Source organism: Martes martes (genome assembly GCF_963455335.1).
Source record: "Martes martes genome assembly, chromosome: 3".
Taxonomy (NCBI): Eukaryota; Metazoa; Chordata; class Mammalia; order Carnivora; family Mustelidae; genus Martes; species Martes martes.
In genome coordinates, this window is record NC_137890.1 from 10,430,932 (window position 1) to 10,452,727 (window position 21,796).

The following is a 21,796-nucleotide window of genomic DNA, read 5'->3' on the forward strand; positions in this document are numbered from 1 at the left end:
TGCCTCTCCATCTCTTTAAAAAAAATAAAAAATAAAAAAAAAGAGGGGCACCTGGGTGGCTCAGTGGGTTAAGCCTCTGCCTTTGGCTCAGGTCATGATCTCAGGGACCTGGGATAAAGCCCCGCATCGGGCTCTCTGCTCAGCAGGGAGCCTGTTTGCCCCCCTCTCTCTGCCTATTTCTCTGCCTACTTGTGACCTTTATCTGTTATATAAATAAATAAAATCTTAAAAAAAAAAAAAAAAAAGAAAAGAAAAGAACAGAGAGACTGACTCATCAACCCCTACAGAATATCTGCTCCGTGGCCTCCACCTGATGCCGATGGCTGGACAGGAAAAGGATCAGGAATAAAGAGAACGTGACCCAGTGCAGGTGGAGCCCTGTGTAGATGGGACAGAAGTGGCCCTCTGATGAAGACTCTGGGGTTTTATGCCAGTTACTTCCCATCTCCCCCCAGTTTACCCCATCCAAGGAAATCGGGAGCAGCGCAGCTGGGCATGGGGAGCAAATCCCATGGGGGCAATTCAGTCAAGCGGTGGGCACAAGTGAAAAGCCCAAGCCAGTGTGCTTGGGGTGGCTGCAAATGCAGGCTGGGACACAGACAAGGATGTCAGAAACCCCAATAAGTCATCATTCACTCCCCAAACCCCATTAATACATATCAGAGAAAGAGATGGGCTACAGAAGGGAGACACGGCAGATGGAGATTACAGGAGTCGGACGCGATCTAAACAGAGGGGCTGCTTCCGAAGTCGTGAGGGATACAAAACTGAACAAATTCCCTGGAAGTTTATTTTTGGAAGACAATAATAACCCCAAACTGTATGACATCATTTCCTTCTCAAGAGTACAGATGCAAAAAAACAGTGACACACACAGTTCTTTTCATTTTCCGATTACTTGGAGTTCAAACAAATGGGAGTTTACTCTATCAAAATTCCATATCCAAATGAGAGTTTTCAGAAGACGGAGAACTTTCGGATGATGTTTCTACGTCTATAAATATGAATAATGCAGATTCTGGATCCTATGTTATCAGATGACAAGATACAGCCTAAGCTTCAGCTCGTGCTAATTAAACGAATCAATTAAGAGACTACAGTTGCAACTGTGTAGCTGCTGTTCTATAGTAGCAATAACAACCCCGCAGGGAGGTCTTTTACTACATTAAAATGCTGTCCTCCACAACTCCATCTGATATTATTAGAAACAGTTATTTGTGTCTTGCTGTCATATTAGTAGCAAAGGCAAATTATGGAAATATGCAGACCAGAATGGTCCCAGTATGAGATCAGGTTGGGTTTTCAGCCTCCAAGGGAACAATTGCTGAAATTCCAAAGTTCCCCAAAGTTCTTTAATGGAACTGATAAATCTATCAGCACAGCATCCATTTAGAAACTAGGTAAGGGTCACATATTTACATACTTTCCTGCTAAGCTGATACAATTCAACGAGACGAATTATCATATTAAGTTTACCCTCCTGAGTTAAACTGATGGAGTTCAAAATTGTTTTCGATGGTTGTCATTAATCGCTGTTACTTCGTAAATGCTTACTTTGAAATCTAATTGTGCTGGCGTATCAAGGGTCATATTAATAGCATTCTTAATGGTAAATCTTTGTAAAACATGTTTATTCTACTGATATTATCACTCAAGCTTTCAAGGCTAATAAGAAATAAAGTATATTTATTATCAATAAAAACTTAATTTAAAATGTACAATTTGAGATTTAAATTAGCTTTAAGAACTTCAGCATGATTTGGTTTCATTAAGATCTCTGGCTAAACTTCAAAGACATATAATTTGATAGTTCCTCAAGAGTCCTTGGGCAAATGCCAATAGCACAGCTATGAAGAAGCTCTTTATTGTACTCTAAGCTTATTTTCACTTTGGGGCAATATGCATTGTTTTCACAAGAAAAAAAATAGTCTTGGTGAGATACGTTTAATATTATAGTATTTAAAAAATAATGGTACTTTAGAAATTAAACATAAACAATGATTACAAAACAAAACTTTCGAATAAAATGGTAACTTCTGCATTAAAAGCAATTAAGAAAATATTCATCCTAATGGTAAAGCAAAGTTCAAGGGGCGCCTGGGTGGCTCATCGGTTTGGTGTCTGCCTTTAGCTCAGGTCATGATCTCAGGGTCCTGGGATCAGGCCCCATATCAGGCTCTCTGCTCAGCGGGGAGCCTGCTTCTCCCTCTTCCTCTGCCTGCCCCTCTGCCTACTTTGCTCTCTGTCAAATAAATAAACGAATAAAATCTTTTTAAAAAAAATAAATAAAGCATAGTTCAAGTAAGTAATTCCGGTTAAGTAAAACACTAACTTCCTCCATTTCTTTGTGATCTTATGCTATCTGATGTACACTAATTCACAGCTTCAGCAAAAACATGCAAATAAAACAAAACTCAGACAACTTACAATTTTTAATAGGTACATATATGTTAGAAAAATTCTGGGATATGTAGCTTAGCAAATATACTGGCATATATGGTGTCTATTATGGATTATATGTTTGTGTCCCTCCCCTAAGCTTGAACAACCCCCAATATGATGTTATTTGGATGTGAGTAGTTTGGGAGGTAGCTGGGTTTAGATGAGGTCGAGAAAGTGGGGCACTCATGACGGGATCAGTGCCTTATAAAAGAGAAGAAAGATGAACCACTATGTGGTACACCAGAAACTAATGTAACGCTGTATGTTAATTAACTGGAATTAAAATGAAAGCTTTAAAAAAATAAAAAATAAAAGAGAGGACAGCCCAGCATTGTCTGCCGTGTGAGGACACAGCTCTCAGGTGGCCACCTTCAAGCCGGGAGGAGGGCCCTCACCAGGAACCGAATCTGCTGGCACCTTGATCTTGAACTTATCAGCCTCTAGAACTGTGAGAAATAAACGCCTACTGTTTGAACCACCCAGTCTATGGTATTTTGTCAGAGCGGCCTGAACTAAAATACTCGTCCTTAGCAGTTATGGCAAAAATCGGACCGCACAGTAAAGTGATCTGTTTTTAAGGCGCTCTGATGGTGAACAGCTCTACCTGCAAGTCACAGACGCCTGGTTTTGCATCCTGTTTCCACCAGTTCTCAGCACAGAACAGTCATTTAAACTGCCAAGGTTCACTCTGTCTTCTGAAAGTGAGGCATGCCCTTCATCAGTGTTTCTGCATGTTTGAGAGTGGGGCAGAGGTGATGGTAACAGGTAAGAAAATCCTTGGGAAAACAGACGGCAGTACACAAGCCAGATATTAATAAGGAATGATGCTCTGTTTATAAAATATACTTTCAGATAAATTACCTGAGTTGGTTTTCAACTTTTCCTACATGTCAAATATGCTTTCATGCCCATCTATGTAGAGCGTACACTGGGTTGAACACTGCCATCCAAAAATTCATGTCCAGCTGATATTTCGGAATGTGACCTCATTTGTGAAAAGGGTCTCCACAAATGTAATTAGCTAAGAAGAGGTCTTACTACATACGGGTGCGGAGATTTCCGGCGACGGGCGTGCTCAGATTTCTCCGACTGAATATACACAGACCTGGCGAAGAAAGCCATGTGAGGACAGAAGGAGAGGCGGGAAAGATGAAGACTCAAGCCAAAAAACAGCAACCAGTGCCCCAAAGACCAGAAGCTGGGAGAGACACACAAAGCAGATTCTCTGGGAGCACCTCCAGAAGGAGCCAAGCCTGCCCACACCCTGATTTCAGACGTCTCATCTCCTAAACTCTCAGAACACAATTCTGTTGTTTGAAGCCACCCAGTTTGTGGTAATTTGTTGTGGCAACCCTAGGAAACAAATAACAGCCCTATATCCTACATATTGGGAATGGTAATGAAATTGATAGCTACTAAAGGTTAAAATGCGGATGGTCTGAATTTGTACCTACAGCCAAGTCCAATATGCTCCTCTGAACCACAGAGGCACAAATTTCATCTCAATGCCTCCCACTAATTCAGGAGAGTTTGTTTTCATTATATAAAAACACTGCTTAACAATTTTTTAAAAGCGTTTATTTGAGAGAGAGAGAGAGAGAGCGCACGCGCATGAGCAGGGCGTAGGCGCTGAGGGAGAAGCAGGTTCCCTGCTGAGCAGGGAGCCTGACACCAGACCCCATCCCAGGACCCTGGGATCATGACGTGATGGGTGTTAGGATAAGCTAGGTTAGGCTTTAGAAATAACACTGAAATCACAGTCCAGTACAGTGCCCAGGCTCCAACCTTCCCCAGGGACCCATGCTACTAGGGACTCATAAGCAGGCAAGTAGGTCCGGGGACCTAGGGAGCTCACACCTGCTCTTGGCTGTCCCTGACCAGAAGTGAAAGACATCACTGTAAGGAAACAATTCTCTGAGGGTCTCTCCTGCTTCTCTTCTACTTCTCGTGAGCATGGCACTGACAATCCTCCGTTCTGGACTATTTTTTCAAGGCTGTTTGCTATACAAAGACAGAGACAATGTTTCCCTCAGAACAAAGGAAAGGCATGCTCACCGCCCATATAGAAGCTCGGAGTTCTCTGAACTAAACTCAGGTTCCTCTACTGTACCACAACCTACTGTGTGAGCAGGTGTCCTCCTGTCCTCCTCACACCACCCTGTGGGAACTGGAGCTCAGGGAAATGATGCAAAAATAATGATATCCTGGCTACCGCTACTGTTGTAACAAACCATCCTTCATTTCTGACCCCGGAGTCTTGTCTCTTCTACCAGCATCCATGACTGTAGGGGGCTGTCAGCTCCAAGTAGGGTAAAATCTCAGACCCTCCACAGTTTTGTTTTGTTTTTTAAGATTTTATTTATTTATCTGACAGAGAGAGAGAGAACACAAGTAGGCAGAGAGGCAGGTGGGGGGTGGGGGGAAGCAGGCTCCCCGCTGAGCAGAGAGCCTGATGTGGGGCTCGATCCCAGGACCCTGAGATCATGACCTGAACCAAAGGCAGAGGCTTAACCCACTGAGCCACCCAGGCACCCCAACCTTCCACAGTTCCACAGTTCTTGACAGTCACTTCCATTCACAGCTCCTGGTTGGAGCTACCCGTGGTCATGAGTTTATCCATGGTGCCTTATTAAAACTGCAAATGACATAAAGAGACTAAACTCATGCATGTATCCAGTCTCACTGCACAGAAAGAGGAACAGACCAAATGCAGAAAAATATGTTCTACTTCCTTAATGGTGAGGAGGTTAATTAAAACCACAATGAGGACACTACTGACACCGGCAAATATGAACAAGTCTGATGACAGTAGGTACTGGTGAGAATGTGGAACCAAGTGAACTCATTCGCCGCATACTCGATGCACATCGGCCCTACCGAACCTCTGGCACATATGCAATCAGGATCATGTGCTCGTGGGCATAAATGTTTAGGGCAGTATGGAGTTAGAGCCAAGACATTAGAGACCACCCGGGGGGCCATCAACAGTGGAGGTGACCTCACCCACACCATGGAGCCAAACGACCAAGTCATACATGACTACTGAATATACTCCCATGCACATCAAGCTTAAAAGCATGCAAAGCTTAACTGTTTAATATTTAAGGATGCATTTATGTGGAAAATTTTTCAAGAAAAGGAGTTTTAAAAATTAGGAAGACGTTCTCTGTGAAAGGGGAGAAAGAATATCTGACAGATAGGATTAAGGAGCACATAGTAAATCTCAAAGTTAATGATGACTTTTGTGTTTTTTAGAAAAATTCTAGTGGGTATACAGGTCTTTACTTTATCATTACTCTTATTTTATGTTATTTTACACATATTACAAATATGTTATTTTACACATATTACAAATATGTAAAGTATATTTATAACATTTTATATCATATTTAATATTTCTGTATCTAATAAAATCTAATTTTAATAGGAATTTATTTTACTGGTAAATAACCAAATGGTAGTTTTTAAAGTTCAAAGTGTGTAAAAAATGAATTAAATTACTTATTTTGAAGTCCACACCTTCTCTGGATTGAAATAATAACATTGTTTAACTTTACTGATGCTACAGAAGTCCTTCTTAAAATTAAACTCTTCTTTGAACACTGAATGTCATGTTTAACAATATTCAAAAGCCAACCTGTATGGAAAACTCTACAAGGATTCTCACAAAGACAAAGTGTGTTTGAGAAGTCTTTCCTTTACCAAGTGACCTGCTAGTGCTCTTCCTGACTGCAAGCTTTGGAAACTGAACCTGCTTTAGAAAATGAGGATTGAAGCAGCACACGCTAGCTGGAAATTACCGCGCATCCGTCCTCGCAGTCCCGCTGTCTCAAAACCTTTGCTTTCTCCCTTCCATACTGATCTATTATTGCTAAGAGAACACGCAGACAAATGCATTGTAACAAACCACAGTGGCCATCCCAACCGCTGTGATGCAGAATTTTAGAGTACTTAGAAATGACTCTAAACTCTGACACTCCCTCCCTGTACAAACTACATAAACAATGTGGAAAAATCTTTGGGGTTTGTTAGCAAGTCACCTATGTCGGGCGGGGGTGAGGGAAGGGTATCAGCTATATAAACAGGTCTGTTTTTTGTGACTGTGTGTGTGTGTGTGTGTGCGCGCGCGCGTGTGTGTTTCCTACCATATTTTAGGGGCCTTGAAGTGGACGAAAAGAAAGAGCAGAGAAATCGGAGCTCCCTTGTTTGCTCTGCCCGCCAACTAGCTGTGGACCCTTGGGCACAATGCGCTCTCTTTTCCGATGCAAGTTCCTCGTCCGAGAAAGACGGATTCATTGCTAAGGCCCCTACGCTTTTCCTTTTCCCCGTTTGTTTCTGTATTTGCTTTCTTCTTTTTTAGGCTAATCCTTGGGTCCCATGCTTGCCAATGTCACAAATTCACTCGACAAGCATTCGCTGAGTGCCTGCGGGGCCCAAGGCCCCATTCTGAGATCGGGGCGAGAGCGGCGGACACACCAGGCAAGAGCCCTGTGCTCCCGGAGCTTAGTTCATTCAAGTGGGAAAGCCGGCCAAGAAACAAGTTTTTCAAAAGAGTAAAATGTGTCGAACAGGAAAGTATGTCAAATAGTGATAACCGCTGAAGAAAAAGAACAGAGCGGAGGAAAGGTGGTCCAACTTTCAAACGGTGTGGCCAGGAAGCCGTCCCCGAGGCGGTGGCTGTTGTGTAAAGGCTTGAAGAAAGTGAGAGAAACTTCTGTGGGGGTGTCAGGCGGCAAGCAGTCCTGGAGGAGGAAAGCCAGATGAGGAGCCCCTGAGATGTGTGCCCGACATGTCTGAAGAAGAGTTAACAAGGCCAGCTGACTCGACTGACAGTTTTAAAGGATCAAGTTAACCGTTAAGTTAACCGCGGGCTGTGGGGCAGGGGCAGAGCTGGGAGGTCGGCTGCTGTCTTTCAGGCGAGAGATGAGGAGGCTTTGGTCCGGCCGGGGGCAGTGGAGTGGTAGAAGAGAGGAAGCAAGGAGAGCACGGGCTTTTAGCTCGTGTAGCCATTTTCCAAGACAGGAAAAAACTGCAAGAGAAACGCTTTGTTTTGTTTGTGGGTTTTGCCTGTGAAAAGAGCTCAGTTTTCAATATATGACGTGGTGAACTCTATTAGAATCCAAGGAGAGAGCGAGTGCAGACACAGAAGTACCCACGACCTGTTGCATGAAAAGTTCTGTGATTTTATTTCTAGAAGAACATGGGCACGCCACATTCTATTTGGCTTTGCTTCACTGTGTGTTGCAGATACTGTGGGGTTTTGTTTTTTGTTTTTTGGTTTTTTTTTACAGATTGAAAGTTTGTGGCAAACTTGCACTGAGCAAATCTGTCGGCGCCATTTTTCCAACAGCATTTGCTCACTTTTTGGTTGATTCTTACAATATTTCAAACTTTCATATTATGACTATACTTTATTATTACTGTATTGCTGTGACCTGTGATCAGTGATTATAATTCACTGAAAGCTCAGACGATGATTAGCATTTTACAGCAATACAGTATTTTTATTTTTTAATAGTTTGTTTATTTATTTCTAGTACCCTCTACATCCAATGTGGAGCTCCAACTCACAACCCTGAAATCAAGAGTCACAAGCATCTCTGACTGAGCCAGCCACGTGCCCCTAGCAATACAGTGCTTTTAAATTAAGGTATGTGCACTGTGTTTTTAGACATACTTTTTGCATACTTAAGAGACTGCACTGTAGTGTAAACATTACTCTTATATGCACCAAAAAATTCATTTGACTGACTTTCCTGCAACATAGGGTTTCTTGCCGTGGTCTGGAACCAAACTCACAATATCTCCAAGGTGTGCCCACATATCTATTGCTAATAACATAAATGCCTCTAGAGGATGGGATGTGTGTACTTCTGTGATGGTGTATTTTATGTGTCAACTTGGCTAGGCCACAGTATCCAGATTTTTGGCCAAAATTTATTCTAGATATTTCTATGAAGGTATTTTTCAGATTAACATTTAAGTCAGTAGACCCTGGGTAAAGTAGATCACCTCCCACCATCTGGGTGGTCATAATTTAATCAAATCAAGAAAAAGGACTGACCTCCCAAGCAAGAAAGAATACTGCCAAGTACACGGTCTTTGGACTTGAACTCCCAACTATTTCCTGGTCTACTGTGCAGATTCTGGACTTACCTCCTCTCCCCACCCCCCACCCCACAAACTTATCCTACTGGTTCTCTTTCTTCAGAGAACCCTAATTTCTTAGGACATGCATTGAAATAATATTTAAAATTTTAAATTAAAAAAAAGCAAGTAACAACTTATTGATCAGAAAAACAAAAATAACTATAAATCTCAGGGGCAACACTTAAAATTTATGGGACATTAGTCCAGTGCCTACGCATATACTACCATATATGCTGCAATACATAAACCGTATGTGCCTTTATATACATGTGAACTAGAAATGCACATATTAATGTGCTTCCTACGCAATGGCTACAAAATCGCGACTCTTCTGATCCAAGCCACAGGCCTCTCCTCTGATATTCTCAATAAACTCATAGAGTAAACAGAAATACCCAACGTGAATTCCCAACCTGAACAAGGTACCCAAAAAACGTGAACAGACATTTTACAGATTATAAATGATATACGGCAAATGAACATGGAGAAATGTTCAAATCACATAGGCAGTACACAGAGAAATGCTAAATAAAACAATAAGTACCATATTGTTTGATCACACCTCATTGGTGTGATTGGTAATAGCAAAATAAAACCATGACTAAGACAAGTTCAAATACAAGGGCTAAAGCTAGTTGGACGCTTTTTTTTCCTCTGTAAATTTAGTGAATATACAAAATAATAATCCTTTCATACTTACCACTGTACCAAGAAACTGAATGCTCATGTTTCCACCTGCTTCTCGAGAAAGGCACTGGAAAAAAAAAAGAAGTATATAATGAATTCACATCCAAACAAAAATGTGTACATGAATGTTTGTAGCATCATTATTCCTAATAGCCAAATAATCTAAATGTCCATCAACTAGTACACGGGTAAATGAAATCTGTTATATTCACACAATAGAATATTGTTCAGCCATTTAAAGGAAGGCAGTGCTGACATGTGTGACAACAGAAGGCCGTCACAAAGGACCATGTATTATATAGGACTCCACTGTACATGAAACGTCCAGAATGGCAAACCCACAGAGACGGGAAGTAGATTAACACAGTCTGACGGTTCTATGCAGAAGACCCGCAGCTTGCCCTAGAGATTTCCCGGTCGTCTCGACGTCCTGGGCTAGCACAGGCTGCCTAAGAACACACAAAATGTCACATCTTTTCATTAGCATAGATTACTTTATACCACTTGTCAAGGAAAGGACTGAAGGAATTTCTTGATTCCCTAAGAAAATGAGCGTGGGGTGGGGGAGGGGAAGGTAAGGTGGAGCTTCACGGACCTCTCAACAATTAGGAGCAAAAGTAATGAAGATACACATAAACTCTGGCTGTCCTACTGAAAAAAGAAATGTGCTCCTAACTCTAGAGCAGGGTGCCAAGCATCGGAGATTGCCAACGCCAAGTCTGGAACAGTAAGAAAGGGCGGCCGATTCTACAGATGCATTAGATAAAGCAATCCAGGAAAGAGAAGGTGCCCTAAGGCTTCTTCAGACTGCTCAAGAAAAAGCTAAGACCTCATGCTTGGGTAAAAGACGTCTTTAGAAGAATCATCTAGCACAAGTTCAAGACGTCTATTCCTTAGTACCTAAGTAACAGAGACAGTAAGAAATAACTCTTTGCCATACATTACGTGGGGCATTCCATCCGACTAAGACCGGAAAAGCAAGTCCCCTTTAAGGCCAGTAAGTCTAGGGGGAAAAAGAAAAATTTCTTCAGGAAGAGGTTCCACATCTTTCTGAAGCCCAGAAATCAAGTCCTATCCAGTAAGTGTGAACTCTTAACTTACCATATTATTCTTCTTGGATAATAGTCTCTATACAAAAGGAAGCCACTTCCTAAAGAACTTGTGTTTTCAATCAAATGATAATTTACTTATCAATCGGTTGAAGAATTGATACAGCATGGGAGTGGTTGTGCTTTTACCAAACTTTAAGAAAAACCAGGTATAAAGCACAGATCAAATTCCTTTTAGAAAGGAAGGGAGGGAAGAAGGGAGGAAAAAGAGAAGAAAGAAAAGGGAGGAAGGGAGGGTAGCTGCCTGAGGGACAAGGACTGGGAGGAAATGAGAAATGCCTGCTAATTAGTACAGGGTTTCTTTCCACACTGGTGAAAATGTTCTGTTGGTTGATTGTGGAAATGGTTGCACAACTCTGGGAATACAGTAAAAAACAATGACTTGTGCACTTTGGGTGAACTGTGTGGTATGTGAATTCTATCTCAACAAACCTGTCATAAAAAGTTAGCATTTGTTTAACAAGAGGACACCACAATTTTTCTTCATCCAGAGACTACTGAAAACAGACATAACCTCTATGTTATGCAAGTATCTGTAAATAGAAAAGCTCAAAGTGAATACAATATGACCTATGTGTATCTTGCTCGATTTTTAGCTTTCTATAAATAGATAACTAAATAGTTCACTGGAAGTAAATTATACTTTTATTTTTCCCCAGATAATTCTCACCCGTAAAATTGCTCTGTTCATTCTTAACCTGTTCTTCAAAATTCTTTCTTTCTGGGCTACTCAGAAAGGGTCCAACGGCTTCAAAGACGCCACAAAAAAATTAAACAGTTCTAACTAAGTAGATGTGGGTTTTGTTTGTTTTTTTTTTTTAAGTTCCCAGATGTAGCCTTGGAGGGAGGGCTTCCTGTCATGGACTATCACAGAAATATGCTAACTTTATTCCTTTTTTTAAAAAGTGTAGGTTTACCAACCCCAGTTTTAAGATCACTCAAGTCCTAGAACCCAGAGAAAATCTCCAGAATTCCAGCTCAGCCCCCAGTTCCTTGATTAAGGGAAGTTAGATCAGTCAGAAGGAAAGTGGATTAATGCACCAAGGCAAGAAGACGGTCACCTCACCCACAAGTCCTGCCCCGGTGACTCGGCACAACAGTAGTCTGACCAGCACACTCAGCGTGGTGTGTGTGGTACAGTGCAGAAATAAATGATAACTCAGTATGATAAATCCATAGTACAAAATGTACAAAGTATTAATGGATAAGAGGCCAGACCAGCTAGATGCCCAGAAAGGTTAAGGAAGACTTACAGATACACAGTAGAGCTGGGCACTAAAAAATGAGCAGACATTCTCCAAAAGGGAAATAAATCAAACACTTTTGGTCAGATGGGCCAGTGTATGCAAATGTCAGCTGAAGAAAAAGCATGGTGAGCTTAAGGCGTGGTGAATCGTCTCATATGGCCAGAGATCGGTTTGGTTAATGGAGTGAAGGGGCAAGAAAGGAAAACTGAGAAGGAATTACAGAGCCAGGTTCCATCTTGCAGAGTTCATACTTAATCAGGTTCTTATACTTAAAAACTAGGGAGTAACATGGTTGTTTTAGAAAGTCTGATGTAAGGTTGAGGATACAGAGGAATGGGGGGTGGGGGGAGGGGGGGAGCTCAACGGCTAGATAGAGGTGAACCCAAAAGCAGAACTAAGCCTGTTTCGTTCACAGAAACTTAGGATTTGGAGGGCAAATGGATCTCAAAATCTACATTTTGTTTTAGTTATGAGGAAATTAAAGATGCAGCGATATAAAAGGAATCTGCCTACACTGCAACAGGAGAAGAAGAATCCTAACCCCAGCAGTTGTGCAGGGTTGGGACAGCTCTGCTGTGCACGATGGAGCATCACCACAATCTCAGACTGGATCAGCACTTAGGGGGCGAGCTCTTTTAAAGACAAGGACCATTTCTTCCACTTCCTCCTTAATCCCAACAGCATGCAAGTCAGTGCCACAGAAATGAAAACAAAAAATCAATCTTCAAGAATTCTGAAAGTTTTCCATACTATGAAAGACCAGAGTGACCTACATATCTCTCAATCTTCGACCATCTCGTGGAACTTTTGCTGGGAGAGTTCAAGGTGTGGCTGTCAAAAAATTAGGGAAAGTGCTGTAGAATGACGCAGACCGAGGACAGGTAGTCCAATGATCCGCTGACCTCCCCGCTGCTGATATTTTAAGAGCAGTGAGGAAAATACTCAGTGAGAGTATCGCCATTACTACAAACTTAGGACTCAACCCAGTAGCAGTTAAATCTTCTTTCCTCAGAAGCCTGAGGCACAGATCCAGAATCCTGTTCATATTTACCAGAACAGAATCAGCACAATTAATCACTTCTATCATGCAGCAACACACTTAATCCTAACAGCTGTTCAGAGTGAGAAATTTTCTAATTGAAAGTGTGGCTGTTGGATTCTGGGAAGATGGTGGCGGTGGCACGGTTTCTGAATCTTCCACAGAAACACTGAGGAGGCCTGGGGTAACAAACATCCCTAGTACCCCAAATGTTGTCTACAAATACCACTTCCCACTTCCAGGAAATCAAGGTTTCTCAGCAGAATGGCCGATCCTGGGTTTGGGGCAGAAATGAGGCTGCTGTATCTTGTCACATCAGAAAGCAGGGGAGCTATCAAAGACTGGGGCCACGTTAGAAGGACTGAAAAAATTCCCTGGCCAGAGCTGGTGAAGTCTGACCGTCAATAAGGATTATAGCTGCGATGGATTGAAGCAGACCAGGTATGTTTGATCCCATGAGTTTAAAATGGATACCAGAAACGAAAACAAAACACCCTCATTTAGTCACTTTTGGAGAATAACAGGAAACCAACTCTCTGGAAATTACAGTCAAGAGAAAGGGTCAAGCATTTATCTTTTCTATGAAAACTGCAGTCCTGGATGACCTAAGAAGGTGTTGAGATAGAGTTTCTCTTAAAAGAATGAATCCTGGTAATGAATGAACAAAAAATGACAATACTGGAAAATCATTGTTTTGTAAACCTTGATGAATTTATTGGCCAAAGCTTTAGGATCAAGGGAGTGGCGACCAGACAGTGTCTCTTACAGAACCACGACTCAGTCTCGCCGAAGATAATGGCACCCAAAACTGATTACACCTCTAGGTCCACCTATCAATTTATAGAAAACAAAGGACTGAGGACATGTTAAGCCACACCACTGGGATGCAATCAGCTCAGTTCTGACAGTGGAAAACTGTACAGGACAAACGATCCGATTCCTTCAACAAATAAAATGCAAAGAAAAAAAAATTCCATAGCCATTTCCCTCCAGCTACTGTCCCCTTCATCCCTCACAGCCAGACTCCTTAAAAAGTTGTCTCTCTTCATGGTCTCTATGTTGTCCCTTTCCATTCTCCTTTGAACCTGTTCCCATGTGTTTTTCCCCCACTGTCTGTAGGCTTTCTCATCAAGATCACGTACGATTTCCACATTACCTTACCTATCAGTATTAGGCTTTGTCCTCATCTTCTCCAGCAATGTTATGCTATGAACTGCCAATGACTCTCTTTCCCAAACACAATTCTTTCACTGACTTCAAGGACATCCATGCCCCTGGTTTTGGTCCTACCTTCCTGGCAGTTCTTCCTTAGCCTTCTTCATCTCCTCATTCAATTTCTACCTGCAGGAGAGCCCCAGGAGAGCCTAGTCCTCGGCTCTCTCCTCTTTCCCGTCTACTTTCTTTCCCTGTGTCATCTCATCCACATCCATGCTTCCCCCCAATCCCCATGCCCATCTTAAAATAAATCAACTACACTGAAGCATGACTTAGGTGCATTCCATTTAAAGTACAGAATTCAATGACTTTCTACAATTTTAAGAAACCACCTCCACAATCAACATGCAGAACATCTCCACCACCTCCAGTATGTTCTTCCTGCCCTTTCATAGTCTAATCTTGGTCAATGCCCCCAGGCAACCACTGACCTGCTCTCTAATAAATGAGTTCATTTTAGTCATTTAGTTTAAAATTCCTTAACATCTTTGCCAGTAACTGACCGACCACCTGTGTCTAGATCTACTTCTATACTTCATTCTGTTCCACGTATCTCTCTACCGATACCATACTGTCCTGATGCTACTGTTTCATAATTATTCTTGGAATCAGGCTGTACAATCCTTCCAACTTTTTGTTTCTTTTTTAAAATTGCTTGGCTTCTATGATTTTTCAACTAATAGATTTTTTGGGGGGTGGTAAAAAACACAACACAGTTTATCATTTTAACTGTAAGTACACAGTTCAGTGTGTAAGGTATATTTATGTTGTCGTGAAACAGACCTTCAGAACTTTCTCATTTTGAAAATCTGAAATTTGGTACCCACTAAACAACTGCCTCTTTGTCCCTCCCAAAAGACCCTGGTAACCACCACTCCACCTTCTGTTTCAAGGAATCTGACTGCTTTAGGTGCCTCATACAAGCAGACACATACAGTATTTGTTGTTTGTTGTCTGCACTCAGCATGTCCTCATGGTGACAGGATTTCTTTCTCTTTTATAGCTGAGTATTATCCCAGTGTATGTATATACTGTTATTTTGCTTATCCATTAATCTGTGATGGACATTTAGTTGCTTTGACCTCCTAGCTATTCTAAATAATGTTGCAATCAACTGGGGTGTTCAAATAACTCTTTAAGACCTGCTTTCAATTCTCTCCAATGTAGATCTAGAAGTGAGACTGCTGGACCACTAAGTACTAATTTTAAATTTTCTAAGGAACCCTCATACTTTTCTCCATACAAGTTGTACCATTTGGGGCACCTGGGTGGCTCAGTGGGTTAAAGCCTCTGCCTTCGGCTCGGATCATGATCCCAGGGTCCTGGGATCAAGCCCCATATCAGGCTCTCTGCTCAGCAGGGAGCCTGCTTCCTTCCTCTCTCTCTCTCTGCCTGCCTCTCTGCCTACTTGTGATTTCTCTCTGTCAAATAAATAAATAAAATCTTTAAAAAAAAAAAAAACCAAGTTGTACCATTTTACAATTCTACCAACACTGCACAAGGATTCCACTTTCTCCATGTTCTCACCAACACTTGTTATTTTCTGGGGTTTTTTTGGCGGGGGGGGTGGGGGGGTGGGGGGGGTAGTAGCCATCCTAAAGGATGTGGAATGCTACCTCATTGTCATTTTGATTTACACTTCTATGATGATGAGTAATGTTGAGCAAATTACCGTATGTTTATTGCCTATCTGTATATCACCATTAGAGAAAAGACCATTTAAGTCCTTTGTTCAATTTCAAATCAGGTTAATTTGGGGGGCACCTGGGTTGCTCAGTCAGTTAAGCTCAGTCAGTTAAGCTTGATTTTTCAGACTCTTATTTCAGCTTGGGTTTTGATCTCAGGGTCCTGGGACTGAGCCCCAGGTCCGGGCTCCTCACTCAGTAGGGACTCTGCTGGGGATTCTCTTACCCTCTCCCTTGGGCCCTCCCTCTCCCTGCTCACACACTCCCTCTCTAAAATAAATAAACGTGCGTGCGCACGTGCACACGTGCACAGACGTGGTGGGGGAGGGGCAGAGGAAGAGAGAGAAGCACACTCCTCACTAAGCAGGGTGCCCAATGCAGGGCTCTATTCCAGGACCCCAGGATCATGACATGAGCCAAAGGCAGATCCTTAACCATCTGGGCCACCCAGGCGTCCCTAAATAAATAAATCTTTATAAATAGATAGATAGGTAGGTAGATAAGGTTCGTCCTCAGGTTGTTAAGTTGTAGTTCTTTATAAATTCTGGATATTAACCCTTGAACAGATACAGGATTTGCAGATTTTTTCTCCCATTCACTCTGTTGTTCGTGATCTCTGATGCACAGACATTTTAAAGTCTGATGTAGTCCCATTTGTCTGTTTCCTTTGTTGCCTATGACTTTGGTGTTGTATCCAAGAAATCATTCCCAAGTCCAGTGTCATGAAGCTTTTGGCCTCCACCTTCTTCTACAAGTTTTATGGTTTTAGGTGTAACATTTAGGTCTTTAATCCATTTAAGTACATCTTTATGTATGGTGTAAGTTCCTTTTATATGTGGCAGATCCATGTTTTGAGAGAAAATCTACAGGCCTATGACTATGGGATGTATGTTTGCAATTCCCATTTGCCCTATGAGTTCAAGACTCACAGAGACGACTGTTAGCTGGACCTCGACACGTGGGTATCTAATGTGCATATTAAACCTATGAAGTCCAAACAGAACTACTGATTTGCCTCCCCAACCCTGCCCCTCCGCTATCTCCCATCTCCATAACCACTGCCATCCGTCACCCAGCTGCCTAGTCTTCATTCATACCTGGCATCTGATCCGTCCTTCTTTTCTGCCTTCCCACCCAAATAAATGCCAAAGTAGCTCACTCCTTACCATCTTGCCTGCTACCACCTTAGTCTAAGCCAAGGCTTGATGAACTCTTTCTCTAAAGGGCCATGAGGTCAATGTTTTAGGCTTTCTGAGGCAAAATTGAGAATATGAGGTAGGTAGTTACAGAACAAGAAAGAAAACAGATTTTCACAACTTTTTGGACAATATTCAAAATATAGTAATACCTAAGCACAATTTTTTGGTAACACTAATAAGGAAAATGGAATCCTCTTATTTAGGGATAAAATTCTATTTAATTGGGGCTCAAAGTTAGTGTTCTCTGTCATCAAAATCAATGGCAAGCAAATATGCATCTGTTAATACTGATCTGCAATGCAATTTTACCTCTTTCCCTTTATTGTTTTTGAAGATTTTATTTATTTGAGATAGAGAGCGTGCGCATGACCACAAGCAAGGGGGAGCGGCAGAGGGAGAGGAAGAAGCGGGCACCCTGTCGAGCTGGGAGCCTGAATTAGGGCTCCATCCCAGGACCCTGGGATCATGACCTGAGCCAAAGGCTGATGTTTAACCAACGGAGCCACCCAGGGGCCCCGCTGTTACACCTTTGACAATACCTTCTCCCCACAGACAGGTTCTGCTAAATACGGACAAGAAGCCACAGGCCCAGGGCTTTCCTTAAGCACACTCATTGCCTGGAGGGCATTTACAGGATTCTGTTGTGATTCTTCTCCTGATAAGTGCCTTCAGGCTCACCGTACACTGCAGCTGGGTCACTTCCGATTCTAGGCTAGGTGGAAGACCTCGCCTGCACAATGAGATGGATGTTAAATATGGACATTTCCTTTGCTCTTGTATTGAAGTTTAAAAAACGCTGCTGAAACTGCAGTTCACTTCTTGTTTTAATCTTTTGACAGCCTGGAAAGTGTAAAAAGCAGCTTGACATTAGCTGTAATTCAAACATTACTTGTCAAAATGGTATTACCACAGTATAAATTTTGCATGTAAGTACTGTTTTGTCTTACAATTTTAGGTTGAGTTCATTAACAAACATCAAATCTGCAGCACAAGCTAATTTTCAAAGCCATTCGATGTTTGATAACAGCAGCTGAGGGTGGTTCTTCTTGTTCGGAAAAATTTAAATCTTGGTTCTGAGCTCAAAAACACCACAACAACCTTTACCACTGCTAAGCCTCCCAATTGCTATGTGATAGGGAAAAACCAGGGTATTAGGGTTCTACTTACAAATTCCAAAACCAGTCATAGCAAATAACAAACAAATGAATGTGGCTCTATTCCAGTAAAACTATATTTACGGCCGCTGGAATCTAAATGTCACATACTTTCCATGTGTCATGAATCGCTATTCTTCTTGTAAATTTTTTCCAACCATTTAAAAATGTAATAACCACTCAACTTGGGAGCCGTACAGAAACAGGCCATGGGCTGGATTTGGCCGACTCCCGGTCTCAGCCATCAGCAGCTTTCACCTGGCCCACTACAGGGATCACACAAACGTTCGCTTAATCCCACCACTGGTCCCCTATGGTCTATCCTCCTCACAGCAGTGATTTTAAATCACATCGCCTCACTCTTCTACTCAAAACCCTTCAAAAGCTTCACAGTAGGAACTGAATAAAACCCAAACTTTTGGGCCTACTAATACAATCTAGTCCCTGCCTATCTTCTTCTACTCTAAGCTATACTCAAGATGCTGGCCCTTCCTTTGGGCCTCTGCACAAACCAAGCTTGTGCCTGTCTCAGAGCCTTTGCACTTGCCATTCCTGCAACTTGTGAATTTCACCCCCTAAATTTTTACGTGGCTGCCCCCTTCTCCTCCTAGGTCTCAACTCAATGTAAGCTGTTCAGAAACACTTTCCAGCCACCTTCGCTAAAGCTACCTCCTTTAGGTACTTTCTATGAAGTATCCTATCTTATAGCCTTTATCGATCTTCTTAGTACTCAAATTACCTTATTCATGTGTTTACATGTTTGGTGTCTACATCCCCATTGTAAATGTTGTACATGTTGGGGCGGGGGTGGGCAGTGGATAAGAGAGTGACGGGGAGAGAGAGAGGAAAAAAGAGAACTGCCCAAACCTGACACAGCTCAGTAATAAGGACTGATAAAATAAAAAATGGAGAAATAAAATTTCATTCAAACTGGAATTTATCCCTATACAAAACCCAGGAATATACAATTTTCCCACAGTTCATGATGAAGACAATTAGGTTTTAGAATTCACAAAGAACAAAGTATCAGAGCTTACAAAGAGTCGGAGACATGCCAAAACAAACATAAACTGACCATCTGACAAGCCAGTAACAGAAAGTAAAATAAAATCAAAATTAAGACTTTTATTTTCACGAAACATACCCCATCCTTATTCAAATATTTTCTCCAAGTGTTTTTTTACCCCTTTTCCTAGTTTAAGTGGCAATTTAGAGCTAGATAAAAACTCCTTCTGTTCTTATTTTGATACTCTGCTCCAACATTTACAAAACATACAGCTTTTTTTTCTTTAAAGAAAGAATATTCAAGAAGTAAGACTTTGATTACTGAAACGACTTGCGGGATTTGCGGGAATCAAATTCATAGAAAATTAGCAAAGGCCGTTCAATCAAAAAAAGCAAAACGTTCACAAAATCATGCTCCAAAAATATCTTTCTGGGATAATGAAATCAGAGGCAATTTCACCTTTAAAAAGTAATCTCACTGAACAGTAAGAGGAAGAAATAGTAATAGTTTGCTTTGTCCCCTCGCTGATATCCAGCACGATAACATGCGGTAAAGGCCAATTACTACGGGGTTTGTCTTATCGCTCTCCACGGCAGCTGCTTGCATTCTTTTCCACATTTACACAATCGGTGTTTATACTATTCAAAATTCTCTCCTTCTGGCAGCTACTAAAATATCATTTTCTAGTAAACAGATAGTAGAGGAGGAAAAAAATACGTGGGGGGAGGAGCAAGGGGAGACGCAGAATGACATTTTCCCATTATAGTAAATTTTTAAAAGCAGCTCCAAATCATAAAACCAGTGCCACTAGAGACAAGAAAACTGCTAAGCTTCTGGGACTCCATTACAAAAGCAGGTAGAGGTGTCAAAATTAATATTTTAAATTATAGTTGTAAATACATCCCAGCTGTTAAATTGTGATTAAATTTTTCGAAGCATAGTGAAAGGAGTTATTTCTGTTCTCCTGGTGGGCTTGTTTCTAAGATGTGTAACTGTAATTGATGTTTTCAGGAATGTGAAAAGGAGATGGTTAATAATTACTCTCTCATTTCCTACTTCTTTGGAAAAAAATACCAACCTCCACTTACAAAGTTATATATTTATATATCCTATACGTCCTAAATAGATGGTTTCATATTACATTTGATAACTCTAGAGTAATCACATGCACATAGTACAAAATAACAGCTAATTACTTCAAAGGGGATAGGGAGAAACAGCTGAAAAGCACGGAAAACATTTATTTTGGGACTAAAAACAGAAGATCGCTTCCAGAGCCACTTTTTTTTTGATACTGGCAAAGTATAAGCAAAAACATAAGCCACTTATTTAATTTTCTAATTAAAATATTATTAAAATATTTACTTTAGCATCTATGCACATTTATAAGGATTATAACAAAAGTATCTTCCCAGAGGATGTGAGCGTTGCTTTCATCTAAAAAACTTAAAAAAAAGAAAATAGCTTCTTTTTCAATGTCCCTTACTCAAGAGGTACGAGACGCAATTCATTTTCCTCAAAAAAAAAAAAGTTTAAAACTTAAAAATCTATTCAAATTCTGGGAAGACAAGCATTTGCAAACATATCACAGTTATTCAATCTGCAAACACAACTACAGTTCTACCATATTCATGTGCTTATATATAATATTCTATATCACACAAGCCCACTGAGCATTTTAAGTTATCACGTTATATAATCTATTTAACATCGCAATCAGTGCACAAATAATCCATTTAATCTGGCATTCTGCAGTAAATAACATGACATTCCCGTGACACTATTCCCAATGTGTCTGCTTTAACATAGAAAATTAGTTCCACTTAGCTGAGTATCAATAACCTATTCATCGTAGAACGCACCAGTGCTGCAGTCAGCTTTGCACTGTTATTTATCATAAATTTATCTTCTCTTGAAAATATTTAAGCAAGAACATGAGAAATAAAAAGAAGAAAAGCCTTCAAAGGTACATCATGAATAGCTTCACATCACACAAACGCAGAGACTGTTAAACCTTAGCAGGATCGCAAGATATTTTCAAAAGTATTTAGCTACTCTTCAGGCCTGTAGACAACCTGCTGTGAGCAGGTGGATAGAAGAAATCATGCCATACAAAGAAACAGGCCAATAGCAGGCGGCAGCTCTGCCTGCAAATGTTCAAACAACGTGACCACGCGAAATGAAAATCTAGTATGTAAAATGCTGGCAAGAAGCAACACATTAAATCCCAGCAGACAAATTACACCATAAGAAATGGAAGAACTATTTGAGTTGTTCAGAGTAAAACTGAAGAGCCTCTTTCAAGGTCAAAAAGAACGCTGCATAGGAATAGAGTATAGTCACAGAAATTAAAATAAAATAAAATTCTATTTGAGCAGCCTGTTCCAAGCTACAGAGGTGCTAGGGTGTGTGGAGACAATACAGCGAGCTCTACACCTACACAACATGGCAAATCTTTTGTTCCAACACTTCATTATATGCTGTAGGCAGGAAATCATTCCGCGTATTACAAGTAGTCCTAAGTTTTGTTACACTTCTAAAATAAAATGTGAAAAGTTCGTCAACTAGAGGATAAATTCACCTTCTGCTTAAAAATGAATTTAATTCATCTACTCCTAATTTTAAATGATAAAAGCCAAAACTGCGGTTGACACATAGGGGAGCACAAAAAAACCAGTATGTTTTTCTTCTAGGAGCACTCTCTTATTTATGACAGGTTTCTTTTGTAAGTGAAGCTAGCCACCTGTGTCTACTGAGGACTTGGAATGTGACTACTGCGACTGAGAAATTAAATTTTCCATTTTATTTAATATTAAATAATTTAGGGCGCCTGGGTGGCTCAGTTGGTTAAGTGACAGTTTTT

The 21,796-nt window shown here is 41.0% G+C and overlaps 1 protein-coding gene across 2 annotated transcripts in view; it reads right to left on the minus strand.

Annotated features, from left to right (window-relative positions):
- The window catches only part of PCCA (propionyl-CoA carboxylase subunit alpha), a 403,819-nt gene that overhangs the window by 65,618 nt on the left and 316,405 nt on the right, over positions 1-21,796 (minus strand). For both annotated transcript variants that reach the window (XM_080798184.1, XM_080798183.1), the window contains one exon: positions 9,293-9,346. In XM_080798184.1, coding sequence (XP_080654310.1) covers positions 9,293-9,346 — 54 coding nt within the window. The remainder of the gene's footprint in view (positions 1-9,292; positions 9,347-21,796) is intronic.